Source organism: Ranitomeya imitator, chromosome 6 (genome assembly GCF_032444005.1).
Source record: "Ranitomeya imitator isolate aRanImi1 chromosome 6, aRanImi1.pri, whole genome shotgun sequence".
Lineage (NCBI taxonomy): Eukaryota > Metazoa > Chordata > Amphibia > Anura > Dendrobatidae > Ranitomeya > Ranitomeya imitator.
Genome location: NC_091287.1, coordinates 95,687,565 through 95,712,811, shown reverse-complemented (window position 1 = coordinate 95,712,811; position 25,247 = coordinate 95,687,565). Strand labels below are relative to the sequence as shown.

At 42.6% G+C, this 25,247-nt stretch overlaps 1 protein-coding gene across 2 annotated transcripts in view; it reads right to left on the bottom strand.

The window, feature by feature from the left end:
- WIPF3 (WAS/WASL interacting protein family member 3) overlaps positions 1 to 25,247 on the bottom strand; it is a 53,312-nt gene that overhangs the window by 12,456 nt on the left and 15,609 nt on the right. For both annotated transcript variants that reach the window (XM_069729935.1, XM_069729936.1), the window contains exons 2-3: positions 14,717 to 14,809; positions 3,202 to 3,346 (exon numbers count right to left, since the gene is read on the bottom strand). In XM_069729935.1, the coding sequence (XP_069586036.1) occupies positions 3,202 to 3,346; positions 14,717 to 14,785 (214 nt within the window). In that variant the 5' untranslated portion in view covers positions 14,786 to 14,809. The remainder of the gene's footprint in view (positions 1 to 3,201; positions 3,347 to 14,716; positions 14,810 to 25,247) is intronic.

The following is a 25,247-nucleotide window of genomic DNA, read 5'->3' as shown; positions in this document are numbered from 1 at the left end:
TTTTTACTATTGATGCTGCGTATGCAGCATCAATAGTAAAAAGATCTAATGTTACAAACAATAATAATAAAAAAAAGTTATTCTCACCCTCCGAGGTCGTGCGCTGTCCTCGGCAGTGCAAGCGGCAGGTTCCGGTGCCAAGGATGCTATGCGAGAAGGACCTGCCATGACATCACGGTCATGTGACCGCGACGTCATCACAGGTCCTGCGCTCATACCAACCCTGGGACCGGAAGCTGCTGCGTGCACCGCACACAGGCGACAGGACTTCAAGGGGCCTTCGAAAGGTGAGTATATGTTTATTTTTTATTTTAAGTCTTTTTTAACCACGCATATAGTGCCCACATTGCTATATATTACGTGGGCTCTATTACATACTGCATGGGCTCTGTTATATACTACATCTCTGTGCTATAGACTATGTAGCTGTGCAATATACAACGTGACTGTCAAATATACTACGTGGCTCTACAATATACTACGTGGCTCTGCTATATACTACGTGGCTGACCAATATACTACATACCTGTGCAATACACTACGTGGCTATGTTATATACTACGTGGCTGTGTTCTATACTACGTAGCTCTGCTATATATTACGTATACTGTGTTACATACTACGTAGCTCTGTTATATACGTCGGTTGTGTTATATACTACGTCACTGTGCAATATAGTACGTAGTCTGTGCTATATACTACCTACATATTCTAGAATACCCGATACCATCTAGTATAGAATATTAATTATGTAAACTAGGGGGCAGGTCAGTGAGGGATAAGTGACCTGTCAGCAGTCTGCATTATGAACACCTAATCAGACCATCACATGAAGACCCCCACAGGCCGCCCCGCTGCACGAGCATATCATTAACTACAAACTGAAAATAAAGATTTAACAACCACAAGACGGATTTCATCAACCATGGTATCATTTTAATCAATATAACGGCGCCGACCTGACATTGTGTGTAGATACCGTGCACAATCCTGCTGACTGGTTCCTTTTAATATAAACTTCTTCATAACAAAACACTTTCTGCATACTGTACACGAAGACTTCGATAAATACACACCCTCAGACCACAAAAACAAATCACTGCACACTACTTTCATGCATATCACAGGGGGTCAGACATTGCTTCTTGCACCTCAGTCAAAAATGAACTGACATAATATGGTCAAACCTGCACAGCATCGACTGGGGAGTCAGCCATGTTGTACAGAAATTGCTGATACGTGTGCCCAACAAAGGTTTTAATATAACCGGAGTTACTTTTTGACTCTCCTGTACATATGTATGAGGATGTCCGCTACTCTAACTCAATTACTGGTTTTGCCATACTTTTCTGACAATTTTCATGTTTTTGCCTTTCTGTTTCACTTCCTGTGCCCTGGCATCACTTACTTTTCAAAGTCCTCTTGTCTCTTCTGACTACAAGTCCCATCATTCCTTGTGCAGGGCTACAAGCCACCAGTGAGCACACCATTGTAATTCTGCCTAAACACACAGCTTCAGTATAATGTGCTGTCCGAGATACAAGAGAGCTCTGGTGGGAGAGAAGTGCAGAGATGGGGGAGCTGTGTCTGTAGCCTTATGCAGAGACCTAGTGAGTGAGCTCTGCTGAATAGAGCCCCGCCACCTACACACAATGAACGTCACATGACACTTATGTCATGCCAGATCCCAAAACCCGGAAGTCTGATGTGACATCACAGGAAGTCAGGGAAAATCTGATGTGACATCACAGGAAGTCAGGGAAAATCTGATGTGACATCACAGGAAGTCAGGGAAAATCTGATGTGACATCACAGGAAGTCAGGGAAAATCTGATGTGACATCACAGGAAGTCAGATGATTTTCAGCCAGAAATCATGTGACCACGTTACAGAAGGATTTGGGAAAGCAATGTATTTGCAAAAGAGCTTATCGGTGGCAGCTCACATAAAAGGGACTTGTAAAGTAATGGCAGCCCCTTTCAGTCTTAAGACGTTAATTCATAGATTGACAAGTTCTAGTAAATATACTGTTGCTATTATTAACCTCTATTTATAGAGCATTAAAGCGGTGGTCCAAACCTAACCTTAATTTTAATTCTAAATGTTTATCAATGTAATGTAATAATCTCAGCCTCTGTCCCCATCTTGAAATGAAGTGTCATCAGTGGCTGGGCTAGTCCTAGCTCTATTGAGCGTGTGTTGATGTGAATTCCAAAGTATGTGCAGTACGAGCTCCTTTGTCACTGTGCAGAAGAGAACCCAGCGAGCAGGAACAGCAGACACCAGTCCTGCCCCTGAAAGTGACGTCACTTGTGGACGTTTGGCTGGTCTCTGCTCTCCTTGCAATGTCGGCAAGAGAGCGCACTGTCACTGTGCATTAAAAAGGATATCACGCAGTGAAAAGGGAGCTTGCACTAAGAATTGGCAAGCAACGCCTGCTCCGTAGAGATGGGACTAGCCCAGCCACTGAAACATGTCACTGGCATCCTTCATTTCAGGGTGGGGACAGAGGCAATGATATATTGTTTGAGTGTCCCAGCATCCACTGGGGAATCTCAAACGAAATGTCATCATACCGGAAGTTAGTAAAGAAAAAATAAATAAAGCTGTTACATAGAGCAGAGATGGAACAGCAAGGACTTTTTCATCAAGGTATATTAGAAAAGCTTTTAGATTATTACATTAAATAGGTCAGTTAGGATTAAATCAATGTTAGTTTCGGACCACCCCTTTGACATAAGATGAAGAAGGCATTGTGCAGTTTAGTAGTTAATTCTGATTTTACAGAATGAATTTTGGGCCAGACAGAATCTCCTTTTGTTTTCCCCATGCCTGTATTCCTGTGGTGTATTACTCAACCAATCCATGTACTAACCACAATCATGTTTTCACTTTAGTCAGACAGCTTTTTATTCACGCCTATAAAAAAAAAGTTGTAGGGTTTTTTTTTTTTTTTTTCCCATCATAATAAACAAAAATAAATATTTTACAGATCAGCTGTATTTGCTCAGCCATGCTGTAAACCCTGCCCTCTGTAGCTGAAATCCAGATTTTCAAGTAAAGCAGCTTTCAGCGAAGCGTATTAGCTAATTTTGGCGAGATAAGTGGCACATTGTGCTGATCTGATAGATAGGAGTGTGCATTAGAGATACATAAAAACTGAAATCCTCTGCCATAATGGAGTGGGATGAAAGCACTCACTCTCTATTACTGGAGCACTCCGGTCATTGACTTCCGTGACTTTCTTTAAGCGCGCCCCTTTCTGAATGTCTGATAGTAATGCGGATCTCCCTCCTCCTCCTCCTCCTCCGGTCTCCTGTTTCAGTTTTGGAGGCGCTGATCGGCCCTGCCATATAAAAAAAAATTAAAATCACAGATTTAAAATATATAATTATGCTTATTTTTATTAACATTGAAAAATGTACTTATCCCATCTTCTTTTCAGTAGTTTATAGCATTAGATGGGACAGAATTATCTGATCTCCTCTTCTCTGACTCTGTTCTGACCCATATTGTATCCAGTTTTCCCTGCCCTGAGTTTACACAAACCATTCAAGCAGTGCACGTACATTTTTGGCATCAACGGCGCTCATAAGTCACAAATGATTATCTGAAACAAATTGGCAGCACTTCTCTGCACTTGACAAAACTGAAAAGCGGCGAGATCTGTAAGATGAAGTATTTATTAAGGAAAAGACTGAAAATGGTGAAACTATACGGCGCTTAGATCAAGTGTAAATGTGATTTTCCCAATTAGCAGGAGTGTGCGACTTTTATCAAATTTGGCACAAATCAGTATCTTTTTATTTAGACTGGCATTAGATCTGTTGGTCTTAGTATATCCGTGAGTCTCTGCTTTTTCATTTGATTTCCCACTGCAAACAACGCAATTTGACTGAACCCTAGTAAGTCCCTAAAATGGACGGGGTGAATGCAACCTGTTTTTATCAGATTTTTAAGAGGTTTAAAGGATTGCTATACACAGTAGATGGCTGTCGGCTGTCAGGCAAACAGTGCTTCGACCGACCAGTCCGCCACCAGCCATCTCAGCCTATTCTCCCATACACAGGAGTGTAATGGAGCAGGGGCGCGACGTAGCCAGCCCGAAAAATTCATCACGTTTTACACCATTTTAATGGCATAAATTATGCCAGAAATGAACGTCAGACTCTTTTGGAAGTAACATCCGCAGCAAAAACCGCACCGTGTGAACGTAGCCTAAATGATTCGGGCCTTGTGTGTTTACCACATGACCGCTGCAGCCGATCACTAGCCTCAGTGGTTATGATAGCATTGCCAGAACGTGACCGGTGATTGGCTGCAGCAGTCACATACACATGGTCAGGATATCAGTGCTGCAGGACATGTCACAAGGACCAGTAGGACTGTTTTTTTTTAACCTCTTTAATACGACAAGTATTTGCTACCATCCTGGCTAATAAAAACCAGACACGTCCTGATGGATCCAGAAATGCCTTAGTTTGGCATTAAGTAGTTCAGTATATACGGCCGCTCAAGTGATTGTTTACTGGCTCTAGCAGTGACATCGCATCAACAGTGCTGCAGTCAATCACTGAGCTCAGCGCTTTGTGTCGTCTATCACACAGCCCAGTGATTGGCTGCAGTGTTGTTGCTGGTAAATATTCACCAGATCTGGGCCTGGTGAGGGTGAGTGCCGGATGATTTGATTATTTCTAACACTGCTTCAATGAATTAGTAAAAAGACGAATGTGGAAAACCCCTTTAATTATAAAAGAACCTAAAACGCACAGAAATACATTAGATAAGTAAATTGAACAAAACTATATTTACTAAATGACTGAATTAATCCACAAGGTGGCAGCACTGAACACAATGGAAGATGCTTCATAGATAGTACTATATGATAGTGTGTAGGAGTCTGTCACCCCTGAAATGCTAACTGAACTAATTAAACAGTTATGTAGGGGAATTAGTCCCTATAAAAATTATATTAGTAGTATACATTTCATTGTTGTCATTAGTTTTGAAAACTCTTTATATGCCGTATGCAAATGAAGGGGCTTTGGTGCAAATTGAGAGTGGCGTAACGGTGCACAGAGCTCGTGGCCACACCAAGGGTGCAGCAGAGCCCCCTCATTTGCATATGTGATAGAAACAGAACAAACTAACGACAAGTGAAATGTATACTGCTAATATGATTTTTATAGGGCTAAGTCCCCTACAGAACTGTGTAATTAGCTCACTTTGCAATTCAGGGATGACAGACTCACTTTAACTTCTTTTTTTTTTGTAACTGAGGATCTTCACAATGTCCCTAATTGTGCCTTACCGGAAATACCATTTGTGGTACGGGCAATATATTACATGCTTGTGATAGTACAGTTTTTCTGTTATCTACTATGTCTTCTGTCACTCACTTCACTGAAAATAGTTTTGCCTTGTAGGAGGAGTTATTTTTTACTAGCAGCATTTTGTGGTACATATGTATTAGCTTTTATTAATATTTATTAATATTTATTAATATTTTGGGTTTTATGCCCAAAATAACCCACCATTCACCCACCGTGCCCAGCATTTTTATGTCACCATTTACTGAATTTTCTATTTTTTTTTTTAAAGCGTTACCGTCGTTTTAATTTTTATTACAGAAATCCATAGTATACATGAAAATTGGTAACTTTTTTTGATCAGTCATTAATCAAAAATTCTCAATTCTTGTGTAAAATCTGCCTCTAGCTCCTCCGTCCTCCATCTACACAGACTCTCATCAGTAGCAGCCGCCATCTCCTCTCTCAGTAATGGGAAAGTCTTCACTGAATACAAATTTTACACAAAAACTGAGAATTTTGATAATGACTGATCAACTCTGGGAGAGGAGAAAGAAGCAGATTTCTCTGATAACATATATTACAAAGTTGCTTATTTTCATGTGTACTACTGATTTTTAAAATACGGTAACAATTTAAGTTTTTACTTTTACACAATGAAAATATGTTTTACAGAAAAAAAGTACCGTATATACTCGAGTATAAGCCGAAATTTTCAGCCCATTTTTTGGGGCTGAAAGTCCCCCTCTCGGCTTATACTCGAGTCATACCCGGGGGTCGGTAGGGGAGGGGGAGGGCTGTCTAGTTATACTTACCTGCTGCGGCGCGGTCCCTGCAGTCCCTGCTTCTCCTGGCGCTGCATCTTCTTCCTGTATTGAGTGGTCACATGGTACCGCTCATTACAGTCATGAATATGCGGCTCCACCTCCCATAGAGGTGGAGCCGCATATTCATTGCTGTAAATGAGCGGTAACTGTGACCGCTCAATACAGGAAGAAGCTGCAGCGCCGGGGAAGCCAGGGACTGCAGGGACCGCGCCGGGAGCAGGTAAGTATACGGGGAGGGCAGCGCTGCGAGATATTTACCTGCTCCTCGTTCCGGTGCAGCTCCGTCTCTAGCGTCCTCGTTAAGTGACACTCAGGTTAGAGGGCACGGTGACGTAGTCAATGCGCGCCCTCTGCTGAGCGTCAGTGCTGAAGACGGAGCCACACAAGGAGCAGGTAAATATTGAAAGCGCCGGCGTCCTGAGCAAGAGAGGGGAGTATGTGATTTTTTTTTTTTTATTGCAGCAGTAGCAGCATTTTATATGGCACAGCTTGATAAGGAGCATCTATGGGGCCATAATGAACGGCGCAGAGCATTATATATGGGCACAGCTTTATAAGGAGCATCTATGGGGCCATAATGAACGGTGCAGAGCATTCTATATGGCACAGCTTGATAAGGAGCATCTATGGGGCCATAATGAACGGCGCAGAGCATTATATATGGCACAGCTTTATATGGAGCATCTATGGGGCCATAATGAACGGCGCAGAGCATTATATATGGCACAGCTTTATATGGAGCATCTATGGGGCCATAATGAACGGTGCAGAGCATTCTATATGGCACAGCTTTATAAGGAGCATCTGTGGGGCCATAATCAACGGTGCACAGCATTCTATATGGGGCACAGCTTTATAAGGAGCATCTATGGGGCCATAATGAACGGTGCAGAGCATTCTATATGGGGCACAGCTTTATAAGGAGCATCTATGGGGCCATAATCAACGGTGCACAGCATTCTATATGGGGCACAGCTTTATAAGGAGCATCTGTGGGGCCATAATCAACGGTGCAGAGCATTATATATGGGGCACAGCTTTATATGGAGCATCTATGGGGCCATAATCAACAGTGCAGAGCTTTCTATATGGCACAGCTTTATATGGAGCATCTATGGGGCCATGAACGGTGCAGAGCATTATATATGGCACAGCTTTATAAGGAGCATCTATGGGGCAATAATGAACGGTATGGAGCATCTATTTTTATTTTTGAAATTCACCGTTAGCTGCTGCATTTCCTACCCTAGGCTTATACTCGAGTCAATAAGTTTTCCCAGTTTTTTGTGGCAAAATTAGGGGGGTCGGCTTATACTCGGGTCGGCTTATACTCGAGTATATACGGTAATATATCCAAGGAAAGAGTGTGAATGAACCACTTGGCATGTGGGCACCTAATGCTGCAGCGATAATCTCCAGATGATAAAACATTAATTGTATGGAAACAACAGCACACAGCCTAATAAGTGACACATCTCTGAAATCTCTGTCTCGGCCTCTACCTCAGATTACATAGCAAAAGCCTGCTGATTGATCAATTACATTATCAATATTAAGAAATCTGAACATGTAAATGGGACTGTGTACACAACGTATGTCCTGTGGTCACAGACATGGAACCTGCCGTCCACGTACGCATACACGCCCGATGTTAACAAATACAACCTGAGATCTCTTGGGAACAATATACAGACTAGTGTGTGCACATAGCTACCTGATGTATAAAATTATTAACACTTACTGGAAAAAAACTGTTGTTATGTGGAACTACAAGTACCAGAGTAGAAAGTAGCAGTCTTAATGCAGATAACCATCTTCTCTTTGTACTATAACAGTATTATTATTTGCAGAGAATTGCACACATCCAGTAATGCGAGGACATGGGTACATTCCCCTTTAAGGACTGGCGGTTTTCATGGCAGCATGTATGTGTTATGAGGGACGGTGCCAGCACATTTCCGCTGACAAAGAGTGGGGGCATGACAAGGAATGTCAACTGAGAACGGTGGGAGGAAGGAGAAGAACAGTCTGATTACACAGCTCATGTTCTGCGCGGAAACAGATCCACAAATAAATAATACATGCTCCCTGCTATATCTCCTGGTATATGTGCAGCGCTGTATACGTGCGGAGGTGACTAATGTGCTCCGCTTGTAACTAACCTGCAGCAAGGAGCAAAGGTGAAGACGCCTTATGATTCAGAAGGGTGGTGGTACATAAAGGTTGTGCTATCAATAAGATACACACTTAAAGGAGATGTCTAGGCTTCTGTCTTTATGATCTCCTGGGCTGCCGCCAGTGCACCCGCAGCTCAACCTGTACATTGCCTCCCTCGCTTATCTCCGTACACTCTGTACAGCGACACCTCCTTGTCATATATATGTGTACTATTACTAAAACTATTACTGCTAGCAGCCAAGTGACCTCCTGTGGTACAGAGAAGGGGGCTAAATGCATGGCCTGAGCAGTGGTTGCATTATTTACATGAGAGAAAAAAGTAGCGATAATATACAGTGGTATGTAAAAGTTTGGGTACCCCTGGTCAAAATGACTGTTAAGCAAGTTTAAAATAAAATGATCTCTAAAAGGCCTTAAGTTAAAGATGACAGATTCTGTATTTTAGCCTGCATTGTTAGTACCTTGTAGCACCCCCTTTTGCAAGTGTCGCAGCTTGTAAACGCTTTTTGAAGCCAATTAATGGACTTTCAATTCTTCTTTGAGGGGTTGTCATCCATTCTTCCTTAGAAAATTCTTCCAATTCTGTGATATTCCTGGGGCGTCTTGCATGCACTGCTATTTTGAGGTCTTGCCACTGATTTTCAATGATGTTCAGACCAGGGGACTGTGAGGGCCTTTGTAAAACCTTCAGCTTGTGGCTTTTGAGGTAGTCTATTGTGGATTTTGACGTGTGTTTAGGATCATTGTTTTGACGTGTGTTTAGGATCATTGTAGCCAGCCAAGAGTCTTTCAAATGTTGTTTGATTGATTTTCAGCCATTCTTCCTTGGAAAATTCTTCCAGTTCTGTGGGATTCCTGGGTCATCTTTCAATGTTGTTCAGATCAGGGGACTGTGAGGGCCATTGTAAAACCTTCAGCTTGCATCTATTATGGATTTTGACATCTGTTTAATATCATTATCCATTTGTAGAATCCATTCTCTTTTGCTAATTTACCCAGTGGAATACAGCGCAGTCATCAAGTTCCTTTACGTGAAAGGCCGCACACCAAAGGAGACGTTTGAAGAGATAAAAGAGGTTTATGGTGATGATTCCCCATCAAATGATGTAGTCAAGAACTGGCCAATTCAAATATGGTCGGACTTCGGTGCAAACAGCTCCAATTCCAGGGTGACCCCTCTCTGCTATTGATGAACAAACCATTCAGCAAGTGGAGGTCGCCATTTTGGAAAATCACCACGTAAACATTCGCCACCTAGCCCAAAATGCCAAGATTAGTGTGGGGTCTGTGGAAAAAATCATCCAAGACCATCTTCACATGCATAAGGTATCCGCTCGCTGGGTTCCCCGGCTGCTCACACCATTCCAGAAGCAGGAATGAGTCGAATGCTCTCAGGCTCTATTGACGATGTGCCATGGAAAACAGGAGGACTTTTTCAACAGACTGATCACACAGGATAAAAGCTAGCCCAGCCAGAGCCCTGACCTAAACCCAATTGACCATCTCTGGAGAGACCTGAAAATGGCTGTCCACCAACGTTCACCATCCAACCTGACGGAACTGGAGAGGGTCTGCAAGGAAGAATGGCAGAGGATCCCCAAATCCAGGTGCGAAAAAACTTGTTGCATCATTCCCAAGAAGACTCATGGCTGCACTAGCTCAAAAGGGAGCTGCTACTGAATACTGAGCAAAGGGTCTGAATACTTATGACCATGTGACATTTCAGATTTTATTTCATATTAAATTAGCAAAAATGTTTACATTTCTGTTTTTTTTCAGTCAAGATGGGGTGCAGAGTGTACATTATGGAGAAAAAAATTTGAATTTACCAAATGGCTGCAATAAAACAAAGAGTGAAAAAGTTAAATGGGTCTGAATACTTTCCGTACCCCATAATAAATAAATATATATATATATATATATATATATATATATATATATATATATATATATATAATTTATTTTTTTCCCTGTAATGGGGCTCAGTATTAGAGAGCACTCAGGCCTGCACATAAAGGAATAACTACCACTGCGTACTAAGGTGTGTTTTATTATTACAGATATGCTGACAACATAATGAGAGAGTAAACTCTGAACCAGTATTGTTATACTGTGTACAGATAAATGATATGCGGAAAATAAGCATGGAAAAAACATCCGGATTTGACCTTTTTACACTTTGGACTTCCCCATAGTCCCTTCTTTGTGAGCATACTGCTCGGCAATAGATTCCACTATTATACTGTTAGACCATCACTCTTCCTCTTCCCTTGCTGTTCCCGCAGAGATAAGCGCTGCATAGCTATCATGGGACAAAACCTTTGCCAGGAGTTCTTGTTCCAAAAATAGTACTTTTGTCTTCACTGTAAAGCAAGTGCATGTTCAAATAGAGACTCAGGATAAATCAATGCTTGTTATTGATCAGTAAGTGAAAAAATGAGAAATGAGGTGATGTTTAATACCTATAAAATCAGAGGCTTTTCCTGCAAAAACAGGATTACTAGACCAAAGCTTGATTGTCTGTGGCTAATCATGACTAGTATAATTATGAGAAACACCTATAACCTAAAACTTTAAAATTCTATGATTTTACTTATCAGGACATACGGTAATTAAAGAAATCTTAAAATTAGGTAAATGCAACCTTTGATGAAGATAAAGTACACTGCGTCATTATTTATTTAACAAAAACTAGACAAAAATGCAGAATTCTGGTCTGGGGCCATTAGATATGCGCTGCCACACTGCCAAGGAAGAAAATTACAAGCAATGATCTTAAAGAATATATCGTTGCTGGACATCACTCTGGCAAGGCTAATAAAGCCATTTCCAAACTATTTGGAGTCTATCATTCTACAGTGAGAAAACATTTAAAGGGGTCATCCACTACTAGGACAACTCATTCTTAAACTACATGTTCTGCCCCGATAAAATAACAAAGCCTATACTCTCCTCCCGTGCCAGCTTCGTTCCAGCGGTGTCGGCACTAGCGGATTCCTGGCTTCCGCTTCATGTTCAGTTTGTCCGAAGGTGGAGACAGTGACGCCAGCGCGTATCACAGCCCCGGGGAGAGTGAGTGACTACATCGCAGGAACGGCGCCGACACGGGAGGTGAGTATAGACTTTATTATTTTATAGGGCCAAACCTTTAGTTTAAGAAGAGGTTGTCCTAGTAATGGACAACCCCTTTAAAGACAGTTAATCATTTTCTCAGCTGTGGACGTCCTAGCAAATTCACTACAACGATTCAAAAGTAAGGCCATCTATCCAAAAGCTAAAGCTTGCTTGAAAATGGCTAATGCAACTGGATAATGATTGCAAGCAAACAGCAAATCTGTATTAGAATGATTAAGAAAGAACAGAATCAAGGTGTTGCAATGGTGCAGTCCAGACCTCAGCCCAATTAAAATGGTGTGTCAGGGGAAGCTGTGCATAGACAAAGCCCACAATCCTCGGTAAACTCAAGCAACATTCTAAAGAAGAATGGGAAAAACATCCCCTAGAATGACCGAGAAGTCCCCAGACAAATAACCAATGATATCCAGATGCCATAACAAGACATCAAGATAAAGGCTGCCATAATGAGACAATGCTACGGGAGTTAGATGGGCTGCTTATGTTTAGGCCAAATTGGCGATGATGCAGAGAAAGACACCACAAGATTCAGTGTCAGGGATTGGCTGCAGCGGTCACGTGTTTTATACGGGAAGTCACTGCTGCAGGCCTGCCAATAAGGAACCCCAAGGGAGCAGTTAGGAGGCGGCACAGACTTCCACAATTGTGGCCTGAAGATGGACACCCAACCCGCTTTTCTTCTATCTGACCACTGAAACCCATCACTAGCTGCAGTGGTGAAGCCAGGATGTAGGTCATGTAATTGCTGCAGTAATGCACAGATATAGGCAGAGGACCACATGATGGACTGCACTGGCGTATCTGCCAATTTTAAAAATAAATATTAGTGATTTTATGCCATAAGTGTATGGAAAGATAAATTCTACATTTCAGTTTGGTTCTTTTTGTCTTGAGTGTAACGTAAAATCCTAACAATAATCATATCATAAACTAAAACACATGATGCTACAGATTGACACTGACCCACACTAGATTGGCACTGAGCTGAAGGGAACATTAACAAGACTTTACAATGAAGGATTTTACACTACATTTTATCAACTAAGGAAGAACTTTTTATTGGTCCAGTTTTCAAAATGAAAGCTACAGTTTTCTTCTTTTCTTGTACATTTTCTAACATGGACCCAAGGAGAAATGGTACTATTATTAGTGAAAGTGCCACCAGATGACACGCTCCGTTACAATCCATTAGATCTAAATGCCATAAGGAGACTTATGGTCTAAATTAGTCTTCCATATGGTGTTGTGGACAGCTGTGCATTGTATGCACCAATACTACAGCAAGAAGTAGTAAATCTGTTCTCAGGCCATCACAGCATAAGACAACTGGAGCGGGAACAAACGTACCCAGCTGCCACATTCCTCTGTTACACAAGAAGACGCCCTGTGCTAAAGTCATTGTTTTTACTAACTGCAGCAACTGTCTCTGATGGAAAAATAATTTCCAAGATCAAGAAAGGTCATATGTTATTTTTCAGTGTTATTTCAAGAAGTTGTTCCGTTTCAATTAAAGAGGACTTTCCACTAAATTTTCCACTTTGAACTGGACACAGGATGTAATAGTGGCTGTACAGTGGAATAAAATGGTTATTTTTTGGGCGGAGGTTTTTTCGCCTGCTGCAGGGTTATTAGCAATCAAAGTATTTGGCACCCAATGAGTTAACTTTTTTTTAAAGTTCTAGTTGGTGTTATAAGACAGATTTCATTAGGGGTGTGTACTTCTTATATGAGCTTACCTATCAAAAGCAGGCAGCAACACACAGCAGAAAAAGAGCATGTTCCCACAATAGGTTAGAGCAGGTTTCTCAGTGTGTGAGGTGTAATCACACTTATATCTCTTGTGCTCACGCATCTTGTAGTTGCTCTGCAGAGAGATTGGAGCTGTCATTATATCACATAGGAACAGCCTGTCTGTTGTGGGATACTTCTGCTCTGAACTCACTGCAGAACGATTACAAATTGCCCTGAGCACAATAGGCATAATTGTGGTGACTGGGGAGAGGAAGGATCAGTCAGCTGAACTTTCGATTCCGATCTTTTTTTGTTTTCAGGGTAAGATGAGCTCTGTCAGCTGCTCTTTCCTCCCTCCCCACTAAAAACATATGAACACTGAGTAGGGAAAGATAGTGTCATGGCTCAGTTTGGGGATTTGATCACGTTGCCTGTTGCTGCTTGGTCGGTTCCTCTATCTGCTGAGCTTCTACCCTTTCTTCCCTACCCAAATGCTGATGGTTTCCATTGTCTTTGTTTTCCTTCCTTGGTTTGATCCTCTCCTATTGTTCCTCATCTTCCCGTTTTTAGTTTGCCTTATCACATTCTGTGTGGGATTTTATACGTTCACGCTCACTGCACTTCCTTGCTGGCTATACCTCTTGGTGGATTTGTGTTCAGGAGTTCCAGCTCTTCAGCTAAAGGGTTTACCTTGCTTTGTAAATTCCAGCTGTATTCCTACAGTCTGTTTACGTTTCTGGGAGGTTATACTTTTTCCTTTTATTTTTGGTATAATGCAGCCCCACTCCACACACAGTATAGTGCATCTCCCCAAACACACAGTGTAGTGCAGCTCCCCCCAACCCACAGTATAGTGCAGCTCCCCTCAACACATAGTATAGTGCAGTCACACACACAAAAATGCATACACACACACTTGCACAATACTCACCCCTCCTCCTTGCTCCCCGCACTGCTCCAGGCTCTTCTGCTTCGGTCTCATCGGCTCCACTGCTGGCACAGCGTGGCACACGATGAAGTGACGTCATTGCTTGCCTGCTCTCTCCTCCATCACTGCTTTCAACTCTATCAGCATCTATGATGCGAATAAGTTGAATCAGCAATGTGGGGGGACGGCGCCAGGCCCTTCAGCGGCCGTGTGGTGTGCCGCTATTAGTATTATTATTATAGTAGTATATATTATAGTATATATATATATATATATATATATATATATATAAATAATAGTACTATTATTGTCCACTGGCTCAGCTGGGGGCCCCTGGGGGAACGGAGGCTCTACACAGCTGCCTGGTCTGCCTGCCCCTAACACCGGCCCTGTATCCACATAAGAGTGGTGTCCTGCAGAAACACTAGAGCCTGTGGATATCATAGAAAGGGTTATCCCTCCATTAGACATTATAACAAACTTCTCTCATGTTGGAGGACCAGCCACAAATATATAATACTATGTTATTGCAGGATCAATTACAGAAAACCCCTCTAATGATAACACAGGAATGTGAATATAGTCTACATTTGATGGAAAAGCAATACCTGGGATGAAGCAAGTGGCGGAGGGGGTGCAGGTGGCGGCGGTGCCGGAGGTGGTGGAGGGACTGGCATGGTTCACGGTACTTCTTGTCACTCCTAGAAGATAACATAAGAGCATTTATTATTACAAAGTTTAATGTCAGAATATCATGTACATCTTCTATGGGGCAATGACTGAGGAAACTGTGTATTTGATATACTATGGGATTAATGGCGATTCCCATAACGTTAGTGACCTGATCGTGGCACCAATCAAAAGCTACAGTGGTCAGGTGACCAAAGAATGGATCGTCATCACTTCATGTCCCTGAGATCCCTAGAACGGCCTGCACTGCAGCGATGGGGGTGAGAGTTGGGGTGTATACCTTGCTTTAAACAAAAAAAAAATTGTTTAATATGTACAAACAAAGGAGTTTGTCAGCACAAAATAACTGTTCAAAGCAAGCACAGGCACTAGGTGTATCCTTGGTGTGGCCAAGCAGTTTAGTGCACCATATCCTACTCGTTATGCATCTATTTGTTCCTTGATTGACAGGTCTGACTTTACAGGAGATCGTGCTGGATCAAGGTACATAGAAAACAAGTAGGTGGGATGTTGTATTGAACGGTTTAGCCAAGGGTACACCGAGCGCCTGTGCTTGCTTTGAATATTCGTTTTGTGCTGGCAGACTCTCTATAATGCCAGAAACAAACATTGGTGCTACCCCAGGCAATCAGTAACAGGCTTGTATTTTTTGAAGTCCATTCTTATTGCCCATTATACACAGGCCTCCTGTGTCACCGCTGATGCCTAATGCAATGTTCAGTCTTCCCAGATGTTACAGTACATCATCTTTACGTTATTAGTGTTACCTTCCACCTGATGTGCTGTGCGCACCCATCTGTCACATGAACTGTTACTTCCCGCTGCCAATATTCTGTGAAATGTATGCATTAGATAAGTCTGCCTTGAAGCACGACTGTTGTTTCAAAGGCCAAGTAACACAATAAAGTAAAATATACACAATATGTGATGGAGACATTAGACAGCATTTACCATGGTGCCACTGTCTGGGGAAAGGAACAATGTACAAACCATAAAAATGTCACCAAGTGAATTTCAAGGTCATGCCATTTGCAGGGACAATCTGTCCAATAGTCCATGTGGTGTAACAAATGAAGCAGTCTAAGGCCCCTTTCACACATCCGTTTTTTGCAGTCAGTCACAATCTGGTGGCTCGACGGATCCATCGCAGATTGTGAAAAACTGATGCGACTGATTCGTTTTTTCGACGGATCAAACTAGCGGATCTGGCTAATTGGATCCTAAATAAATCGGAGCATGCTCAGTTTAAAAAAAATGGAATCCGTCGCCGGATTTGTCGCTGTTCGATTTTTCGACGTACACAAAAAACTTTACTTTGTCCGTTGTCTCCGGCCGCCGGACAAACAATTTTCGACGAATCCGGCGTACGACGGATGAAACGTGAGGCTATCCATCGCAATTCGTCGCTAGTTCAAGTCTATGAGAAAAAAACGGATGTGGCGGCATCGGTCGCCGGATCCATTTTTTTCAAAATTCGACGGATTGCGACTGATAGCAAAAAACTGGTGTGTGAAAGGGGCCTAACAGTAGCGGACGTTTTAACTGTCTCATCAGTTACGTTATAGGAGTCAACGACTTTATCAAGAGCTATATGATAAGCTGCTCCTACAGAACCAACATTACCGTACTTACTTCCCTTCACCAGGGGCAAAAATTGAGTTTCCTACCACAGCACTGCACGTAAATAACCTCACTAACGTTTATTCTAAAATATATTTATCTTAAGCATTTAAGGTACTTTTTTAGTGAAAATCTCTACGTCGTTGCTCAGCATAAAAGCATTGTCCTACAATTGGCACAAAAATATGCCAATATGACACACTTTGGCATGTGTCACCCATAGAGCACAGCAGCATGCTCTATGTTAGGAGTCATTTGCAGGTATTTTTTGCTAATTATTCTAATTTACTGAGATAAGGGCTTTTGGGTTTTCATTGGCTGCCTGTAAGCCATAATCATCAACATTAACAGAAATAAACACTTGAAATAGATCACTCTGTTTGTAATGACTCTGTATAATATATGAGTTTCACTTTTTGTATTGAAGAACTGAAATAAATTAACTTTCTGATGATATTTTAATTTTGTGAGAAACACCTGTGCATGGATGTATTAGCTCTGACAGTCTCTTGATTCATGTTGCCTGTGTTTCCCTTTAATGAGTACTCACAATCTCCATCAGTTATGAATATTACTGCAGATTATCTGAAAATCCATAGCAAATCTGCAACTCCAGGGAAAAAAAACACAAAGTTTAAAATTAAAAATAAAAACCTATATGCTCATCTCACCTGGCGTTCCCGTGGCTCCTTTGCCTGGATGTCTCACCTCAGTTACATACTGCCATGGCCACATGGGACAAGTTGTCATCATGGGAGGCCAGTAGGAGAGGTGAGTTTGGTGTTTTACCGTAATTTTACCACGAACAAAGCAGCAAAAGCACAGTCAAATCTTCTCCAAAATCTGAACAATTTGTTATAAATTTGCTAAGGTGCCTGTATTATCTGGCGGAATTCCTGCTAAAATTTTACACAATATTTCCAATTTCCAACAAATATGTGTACTCTCGATGTACCGTATATCTTGCACTATGTGCATATTTCAGATAAAGTAAATGTATCACCTATAAATGAGCTCTTTATACAAATCATTGTCATAACTTTTCATTCTACTAAACATAGGTTGTGATAATTATTCCTCGAGATTAATTACATATTGAAAAGTATAAACCTACATGTGAGCGACCGGCAATGTCAGGGCATGATTAGTAGAAATTACTGTGCTGTTTGCAGTAATTAAGAGAAATTATATGTTGCCTATAATTGCTGTCATTTGCGCATTGTGAAAAACATTTTTATGTCGTTCATTCAAGGCTAAATGATTTCTTTATATGCAGGGTTCATATTATAGATATCAGTGCAGTAGGACACAAACTAATAAGATTTGATTCCAATAGCCCTTTACCATGATTGCACAGCCTGGTTGGTCAGGGGGCAATGTCATCAGCTCACTGCATTAGGCCTCACATACAAACCTGTAGTGGGCTCTGTTTTATATTGGGGGGTAAATATCCACAGGTTATATAATGAATCAAGCTTACCTGGGAAAATGAACTAGATACTAAGTAATCACTAGGCCAGGCGTTCCTTTGTCTGTGAAGTGTCCTGAGCCATCAGCACAAACCTACCAACCCCATTTGCCCAGCGATTCCTCCTGCATTATCTCATGGCCTTTCCAGGAGACACCAATTAACCCCTTCCCGACCCATGACGCCACGTAGGCGTCATGAAAGTCGGTGCCATTCCGACCCATGACGCCTATGCGGCGTCATGGAAAGATCGCGTCCCTGCAGATCGGGTGAAAAGGTTAACTCCCATTTCACCCGATCTGCAGGGACAGGGGGAGTGGTAGTTTAGCCCAGGGGGGGTGGCTTCACCCCCTCGTGGCTACGATCGCTCTGATTGGCTGTTGAAAGTGAAACTGCCAATCAGAGCGATTTGTAATATTTCACCCATTATAACGGGTGAAATATTACAATCCAGCCATGGCCGATGCTGAAATATCATCGGCCATGGCTGGAAATACTAGTGTGCCCCCACCCCACCCCTCCGATCGCCCCCCCACCCCCCCGATCTGGCCGGTACACTGCTCCGGCTCCCCTCCGTCCAGTGCTCCGCTCCCCCCCGTGCTCGTGTCCGCTCCCCCCGTGCTCCAATCACCCCCCTGTGCTCCAATCACCCCCCCTGCACTCCGATCCACCCTCCCCGTGCTCCGTTCCACCCCCCCGTGCTCCATTCCAGCCCCCCCGTGCTCCGTTCCACGCCCCCCGCGCTCCGTTCCACCCCTCCCGCGCTCCGATTCCCCCCCCCCGTGCTCCGATCCCCCCCCCCGTGGTCCCCCCCACCCTATCATACTTACCGATCCAGCCGTAGTCCCGTCCGTCTTCTCCCGGGCGCCGCCATCTTCCAAAATGGCGGGCGCATGCGCAGTGCGCCCGCCGAATCTGCCGGCCGGCAGATTCGTTCCAAAGTGCATTTTGATCACTGAGATATAATCTATCTCAGTGATCAAAATAAAAAAAATAATAAATGACCCCCCCCCCCCCCCTTTGTCACCCCCATAGGTAGGGACAATAAAAAAATAAAGAAATTTTTTTTTTCCACTAATGTTAGAATAGGGTTAGGGTTAGGGGTAGGGTTAGGGTTAGGGGTAGGGTTAGGGTTAAGGTTAGGGCTAGGGGTAGGGTTAGGGGTAGGGTTAGGGGTAGGGGTAGGGCTAGGGTTAGGGCTAGGGTTAGGGTTAGGAATGTGCACACGTATTCTGGTCCTCTGCGGATTTTTCCGCTGCGGATTTGATAAATCCGCAGTGCTAAACCGCTGCGGATTTATGGCGGATTTACCGCGTTTTTTTCTGCGCATTTCACTGCGGTTTTACAATTGCGATTTTCTATTGGAGCAGTTGTAAAACCGCTGCGGAATCCGCACAAAGAAGTGACATGCTGCGGAATGTAAACCGCTGCGTTTCCGTGCAGTTTTTCCGCAGCATGTGTACAGCGATTTTTGTTTCCCATAGGTTTACATTGAACTGTACACTCATGGGAAACTGCTGCGGATCCGCAGCGTGTGCACATACCTTTAGAATTAGGCTATGTGCACACGGTGCGGATTTGGCTGCGGATTCGCAGCAGTGTTCCATCAGGTTTACAGTACCATGTAAACATATGAAAAACCAAATCCGCTGTGCCCATGGTGCGGAAAATACCGCGCGGGAACGCTGCGTTGTATTTTCCGCAGCATGTCAATTCTTTGTGCGGATTCCGCAGCGTTTTACACCTGTTCCTCAATAGGAATCCGCAGGTGAAATCCGCACAAAAAACACTGGAAATCCGCGGAAAATCCGCAGGTAAAACACAGTGCCTTTTACCCGCAGATTTTTCAAAAATGGTGCGGAAATATCTCACACGAATCCGCAACGTGGGCACATAGCCTTAGGGTTAGGGTTGGAATTAGGGTTGTGGTTAGGGTTAGGGGTGTGTTGGGGTTAGTGTTGTGGTTAGGGGTGTGTTGGGGTTAGGGTTGTGATTAGGATTATGGCTACAGTTGGGATTAGGGTTAGGGGTGTGTTGGGGTTAGTGTTGGAGTTAGAATTGAGGGGTTACCACTGTTTAGGCACATCAGGGGTCTCCAAACGCAACATGGCGCCACCATTGATTCCAGCCAATCTCGTATTCAAAAAGTCAAATGGTGCTCCCTCACTTCCGAGCCCTGACGTGTGCCCAAACAGTGGTTTACCCCCACATATGGGGTACCAGCATACTCAGGACAAACTGCGCAACAATTACTGGGGTCCAATTTCTCCTGTTACCCTTGTGAATCTAAAAAAATGCTTGCTAAAGCATAATTTTTGAGGAAAGAAAAATGATTTTTTATTTTCACGGCTCTGCGTTGTAAACGTCTGTGAAGCACTTGGGGGTTCAAAGTGCTCACCACATATCTAGATAAGTTCCTTGGGGGGTCTAGTTTCTAAAATGGGGTCACTTGTGGGGGGTCTCTACTGTTTAGGCACACCAGGGGCTCTGCAAACGCAACGTGACACCCGCAGACCATTCCATCAAAGTCTGCATTTCAAAAGTCACTACTTCCCTTCTGAGCCCCGACGTGTGCCCAAACAGTGGTTTACCCCCACATATGGGGTATCAGCGTACTCAGGAGAAACTGGACAACAACTTTTGGGGTCCAATTTCTCCTGTAACCCTTGGGAAAATAAAAAATTCTGGGCTAAATAATTATTTTTGAGGAAAGAAAACGTATTTATTATTTTCACGGCTCTGCATTATAAACTTCTATGAAGCACTTGGGGGTTCAAAGTGCTCACCACACATCTAGATAAGTTCCTTTCAGGGTCTAGTTTCCAAAATGGGGTCACTTGTGGGGGGTTTCTACTGTTTAGGCACATCAGGGGCTCTGCAAACGCAACGTGACGCCCGCAGAGCATTCCATCAAAGTCTGCATTTCAAAACGTCACTACTTCAATTCCAAGCCCCGGCATGTGCCCAAACAGTAGTTTACCCCCACATATGGGGTATCACCGTACTCAGGAGAAACTGGACAACAACTTTTGGGGTCAAATTTCTCCTGTTACCCTTGGGAAAATTAAAAAATTCTGGGCTAAATAATTATTTTTGAGGAAAGAAAACGTATTTATTATTTTCACGGCTCTGCATTATAAACTTCTATGAAGCACTTGGGGGTTCAAAGTGCTCACCACACATCTAGATAAGTTCCTTTGGGGGTCTAGTTTCCAAAATGGGGTCACTTGTGGGGGGTTTCTACTGTTAAGCCACATCAGGGGCTCTGCAAACGCAACGTGACGCCCACAGAGCATTCCATCAAAGTCTGCATTTCAAAACGTCACTACTTCACTTCCGAGCCCCGGCATGTGCCCAAACAGTGATTTACCCCCACATATGGGGTATCAGCGTACTCAGGAGAAACTGGACAACAACTTTTGGGGTCAAATTTCTCCTGTTACCCTTGGGAAAATAAAAAATTGCAGGCTAAAAGATCATTTTTGAGAAAATAATTTTTTTTTTTATTTTCATGGCTCTGCGTTATAAACTTCTGTGAAGCACTTGGGGGTTCAAAGTCCTCACCACACATCTAGATTAGTTCCTTTGGGGGTCTAGTTTCCAAAATGGTGTCATTTCTGGGGGATCTCCAATGTTTAAGCACACAGGGGCTCTCCAAACGTGACATGGTGTCCGCTAATGATTGGAGCTAATTTTCCATTTAAAAAGCCAAATGGCGTGCCATCCCTTCCGAGCCCTGCCGTGCGCCCAAACAGTGGTTTACCCCCACATATGGGGTATCAGCGTACTCAGGACAAACTGGACAACAATATTTGGGGTCCAATTTCTCCCATTATCCTTGGCAAAATAGGAAATTCCAGGCTAAAAAATCATTTTTGAGGAAAGAAAAATTATTTTTTATTTTCATGGCTCTGCGTTATAAACTTATGTGAAGCACCTGGGGGTTTAAAGTGCTCAATATGCATCTAGATAAGTTCCTTGGGGGGTCTAGTTTCCAAAATGGGGTCACTTGTGGGGGAGCTCCAATGTTTAGGCACACAGGGGGCTCTCCAAACGCGACATGGTGTCCGCTAACAATTGGAGCTAATTTTCCATTCAAAAAGTCAAATGGCGCGCCTTCCCTTCCGAGCCCTGCCGTGTGCCCAAACAGTGGTTTACCCCCACATATGAGGTATCGGCGTACTCGGGAGAAATTGCCCAACAAATTTTATGATCCATTTTATCCTACTGCCCATGTGAAAATGAAAAAATTGAGGCGAAAATAATTTTTTTGTGAAAAAAAAGTACTTTTTCATTTTTACAGATCAATTTGTGAAGCACCTGAGGGTTTAAAGTGCTCACTAGGCATCTAAATAAGTTCCTTGGGGGATCTAGTTTCCAAAATGGGGTCATTTGTGGGGGAGCGCCAATGTTTAGGCACACAGGAGCTATCCAAACGCGACATGGTGTCCGCTAACGATGGAAATAATTTTTCATTCAAAAAGTCAAATGGCGCTCCTTCCCTTCCGAGCCTTACCATGTGCCCAAACAGTGGTTTACCCCCACATGTGAGGTATTGGTGTACTCAGGAGAAATTGCCCAACACATTTTAGGATCCATTTTATCCTGTTGCCCATGTGAAAATGAAAAAATTGAGGCTAAAAGAATTTTTTTGTGAAAAAAAAGTACTTTTTCATTTTTACGGATCAATTTGTGAAGCACCTGGGGGTTCAAAGTGCTCACTATGCATCTAGATAAGTTCCTTGGGGCGTCTAGTTTCCAAAATGGGGTCACTTGTGGGGGAGCTCCAATTTTTAGGCACACGGGGGCTCTCCAAACGTGACATGGTGTCCGCTAAAGAGTGGAGCCAATTTTTGATTCAAAAAGTCAAATGGCGCTCCTTCCCTTCCAAGCCCTGCCGTGCGCCCAAACAGTGGTTTACCCCCACATATGAGGTATCAGCGTACTCAGGACAAATTGGACAACAACTTTCGTGGTTCAGTTTCTCCTTTTACCATTGGGAAAATAAAAAAATTGTTGCTAAAAGATAATTTTTGTGACTAAAAAGTTAAATGTTCATTTTTTCCTTCCATGTTGCTTCTGCTGCTGTGAAGCACCTGAAAGGTTAATAAACTTCTTGAATGTGGTTTTGAGTACCTTGAGGGGTGCAGTTTTTAGAATGGTGTCACTTTTGGGTATTTTCAGCCATATAGACCCCTCAAACTGACTTCAAATGTGAGGTGGTCCCTAAAAAAAATGGTTTTGTAAATTTCGTTGTAAAAATGACAAATCGCTGGTCAAATTTTAACCCTTATAACTTCCTAACAAAAAAAAATTTTGTTTCCAAAATTGTGCTGATGTAAAGTAAACATGTGGGAAATGTTATTTATTAACTATTTTGTGTCACATATCTCTCTGGTTTAACAGAATAAAAATTCAAAATGTGAAAATTGCGAAATTTTCAAAATTTTCGCCAAATTTCCGTGTTTATCACAAATAAATGCAGAATTTATTGACCTAAATTTACCACTAACATGAAGCCCAATATGTCACGAAAAAACAATCTCAGAACCGCTAGGATCCGTTGAAGCGTTCCTGAGTTATTACCTCATAAAGGGACACTGGTCAGAATTGCAAAAAACGGCAAGGTCTTTAAGGTCAAAATAGGCTGGGTCTTGAAGGGGTTAATGAACAACTGCTGTGATTTGTACAATCATGTGAAGGGGTCGATACTTAGTAACAATGCAGGATATTCATGCTGAGTATTATGACCTCTTCTGTCGAAAGCTGGACAGACACTGAAGTCACATTTGCCCAATCACATCAAGTACATGGCTGTTTAAAGGGCTTGTTCCGTTTTGGCATGTTATCTATAGGATTGTGACGACCCTGGAGTTCCAACTCCTGGGACCCCCACTAATGTCGGGAACATGCCACTGAAATGCCTCTTAAAATGAAGTAGTATCTGCCCATTCATTACACTGCTCCATGCACTGTGTGTACAACTGTTGGCAATACAACACCAAAGAGAAAATGGTGTAAGATATATATATATATATATATATATATATATATATATATATATATATATATATAGATATATATATATATATATATATATAGATATAATTTTTTTTTTTATTATTTTTTTTTTAAACTGAATGCAAAATAAATGAGAAAAATCAGAAACTGTGGAGGAGGCAAGTAGGCATGGACAGAATGGTGGTCCTATAGGACATGGGAAACCAAAATCAAGTCACCAGGACATATGAGGGCAGCACCTAAATAGTGACGAGTGAATTTCCCCAGAACATTACTAGGTTTCGGCTAGTTGTAGAGTGTGTCACCAAATGCATGAGCTGCCATAAAATCACATCTGCTTTCCCATAATAAGTCTGGACCACTGTAGCCCTCCTTGCGGTGGTTCATGGCTTACTCCATTTTCCCTTTGGTGTTGAACGTTTTTGAGGTACTCCACTACATCGATCTTACCCTCTCGGTGTGGTGAGAGCACTACTTTAACATGCTCTCCGCCCTATTACATAAACTGAGCTATTTGATTATCGTTTTAAACTGTTGGAGATAGACAGTCTCTTAGAAAATACATAATGGACACCCGCGCAGCGATTATTCTTCAGCAGCATAAAAAATGTCAGTGTAGAAAAGATGACTAATGTTAAAAGGATGATTGGTGGTCACCAAGGGGTTAAACTTGTTAGGGCTTTTTTTTTTTTTTTAGAATCTACTGGCCAACATGCAAATGTTTGCAGTTGCTACAGAGTTACATTTACATCTGTTGTTTATGTGTCCTGTCATATGAAGCAGCTGAATATACAGAAAAGCAGCACAAGGCACCTGTCATTGGCAGATGTAGAGACACAAGGGTGAAAACCAAATTACTGCACCCATGTCAATGGAATTTGTACATTAAATTAGTTTTAATGCAGATATTTAGGTAGATTCCAAACACAATATATATTTCTAGAATCAAACAATCAGACTGCATTGTACAGGCAACGAATATGAAAATAAATCTAATATATATATATATATATTTACATATATATATATATATAATTGTCTAAGGGTCACTTCCGTCTGTCTGTCCGTCCTTCTGTCACGGCTATTCATTCGCTGATTGGTCTCGCCAGCTGCCTGTCATGGCTGCCGCGACCAATCAGCGACGGGCACAGTCTGGAAGAAAATGGCCGCTCCTTACTCCCCGCAGTCAGTGCCTGTCACCTGTATACTCCCCTCCGGTCACCGCTAACACAGGGTTAATGCCGGCGGTAACAGACCGCGTTATGCCGCAGGTAACGCACTCCGTTACCGCCGCTATTAACCCTGTGTGTCCCCCAACTTTTTACTATTGACGCTGCCTA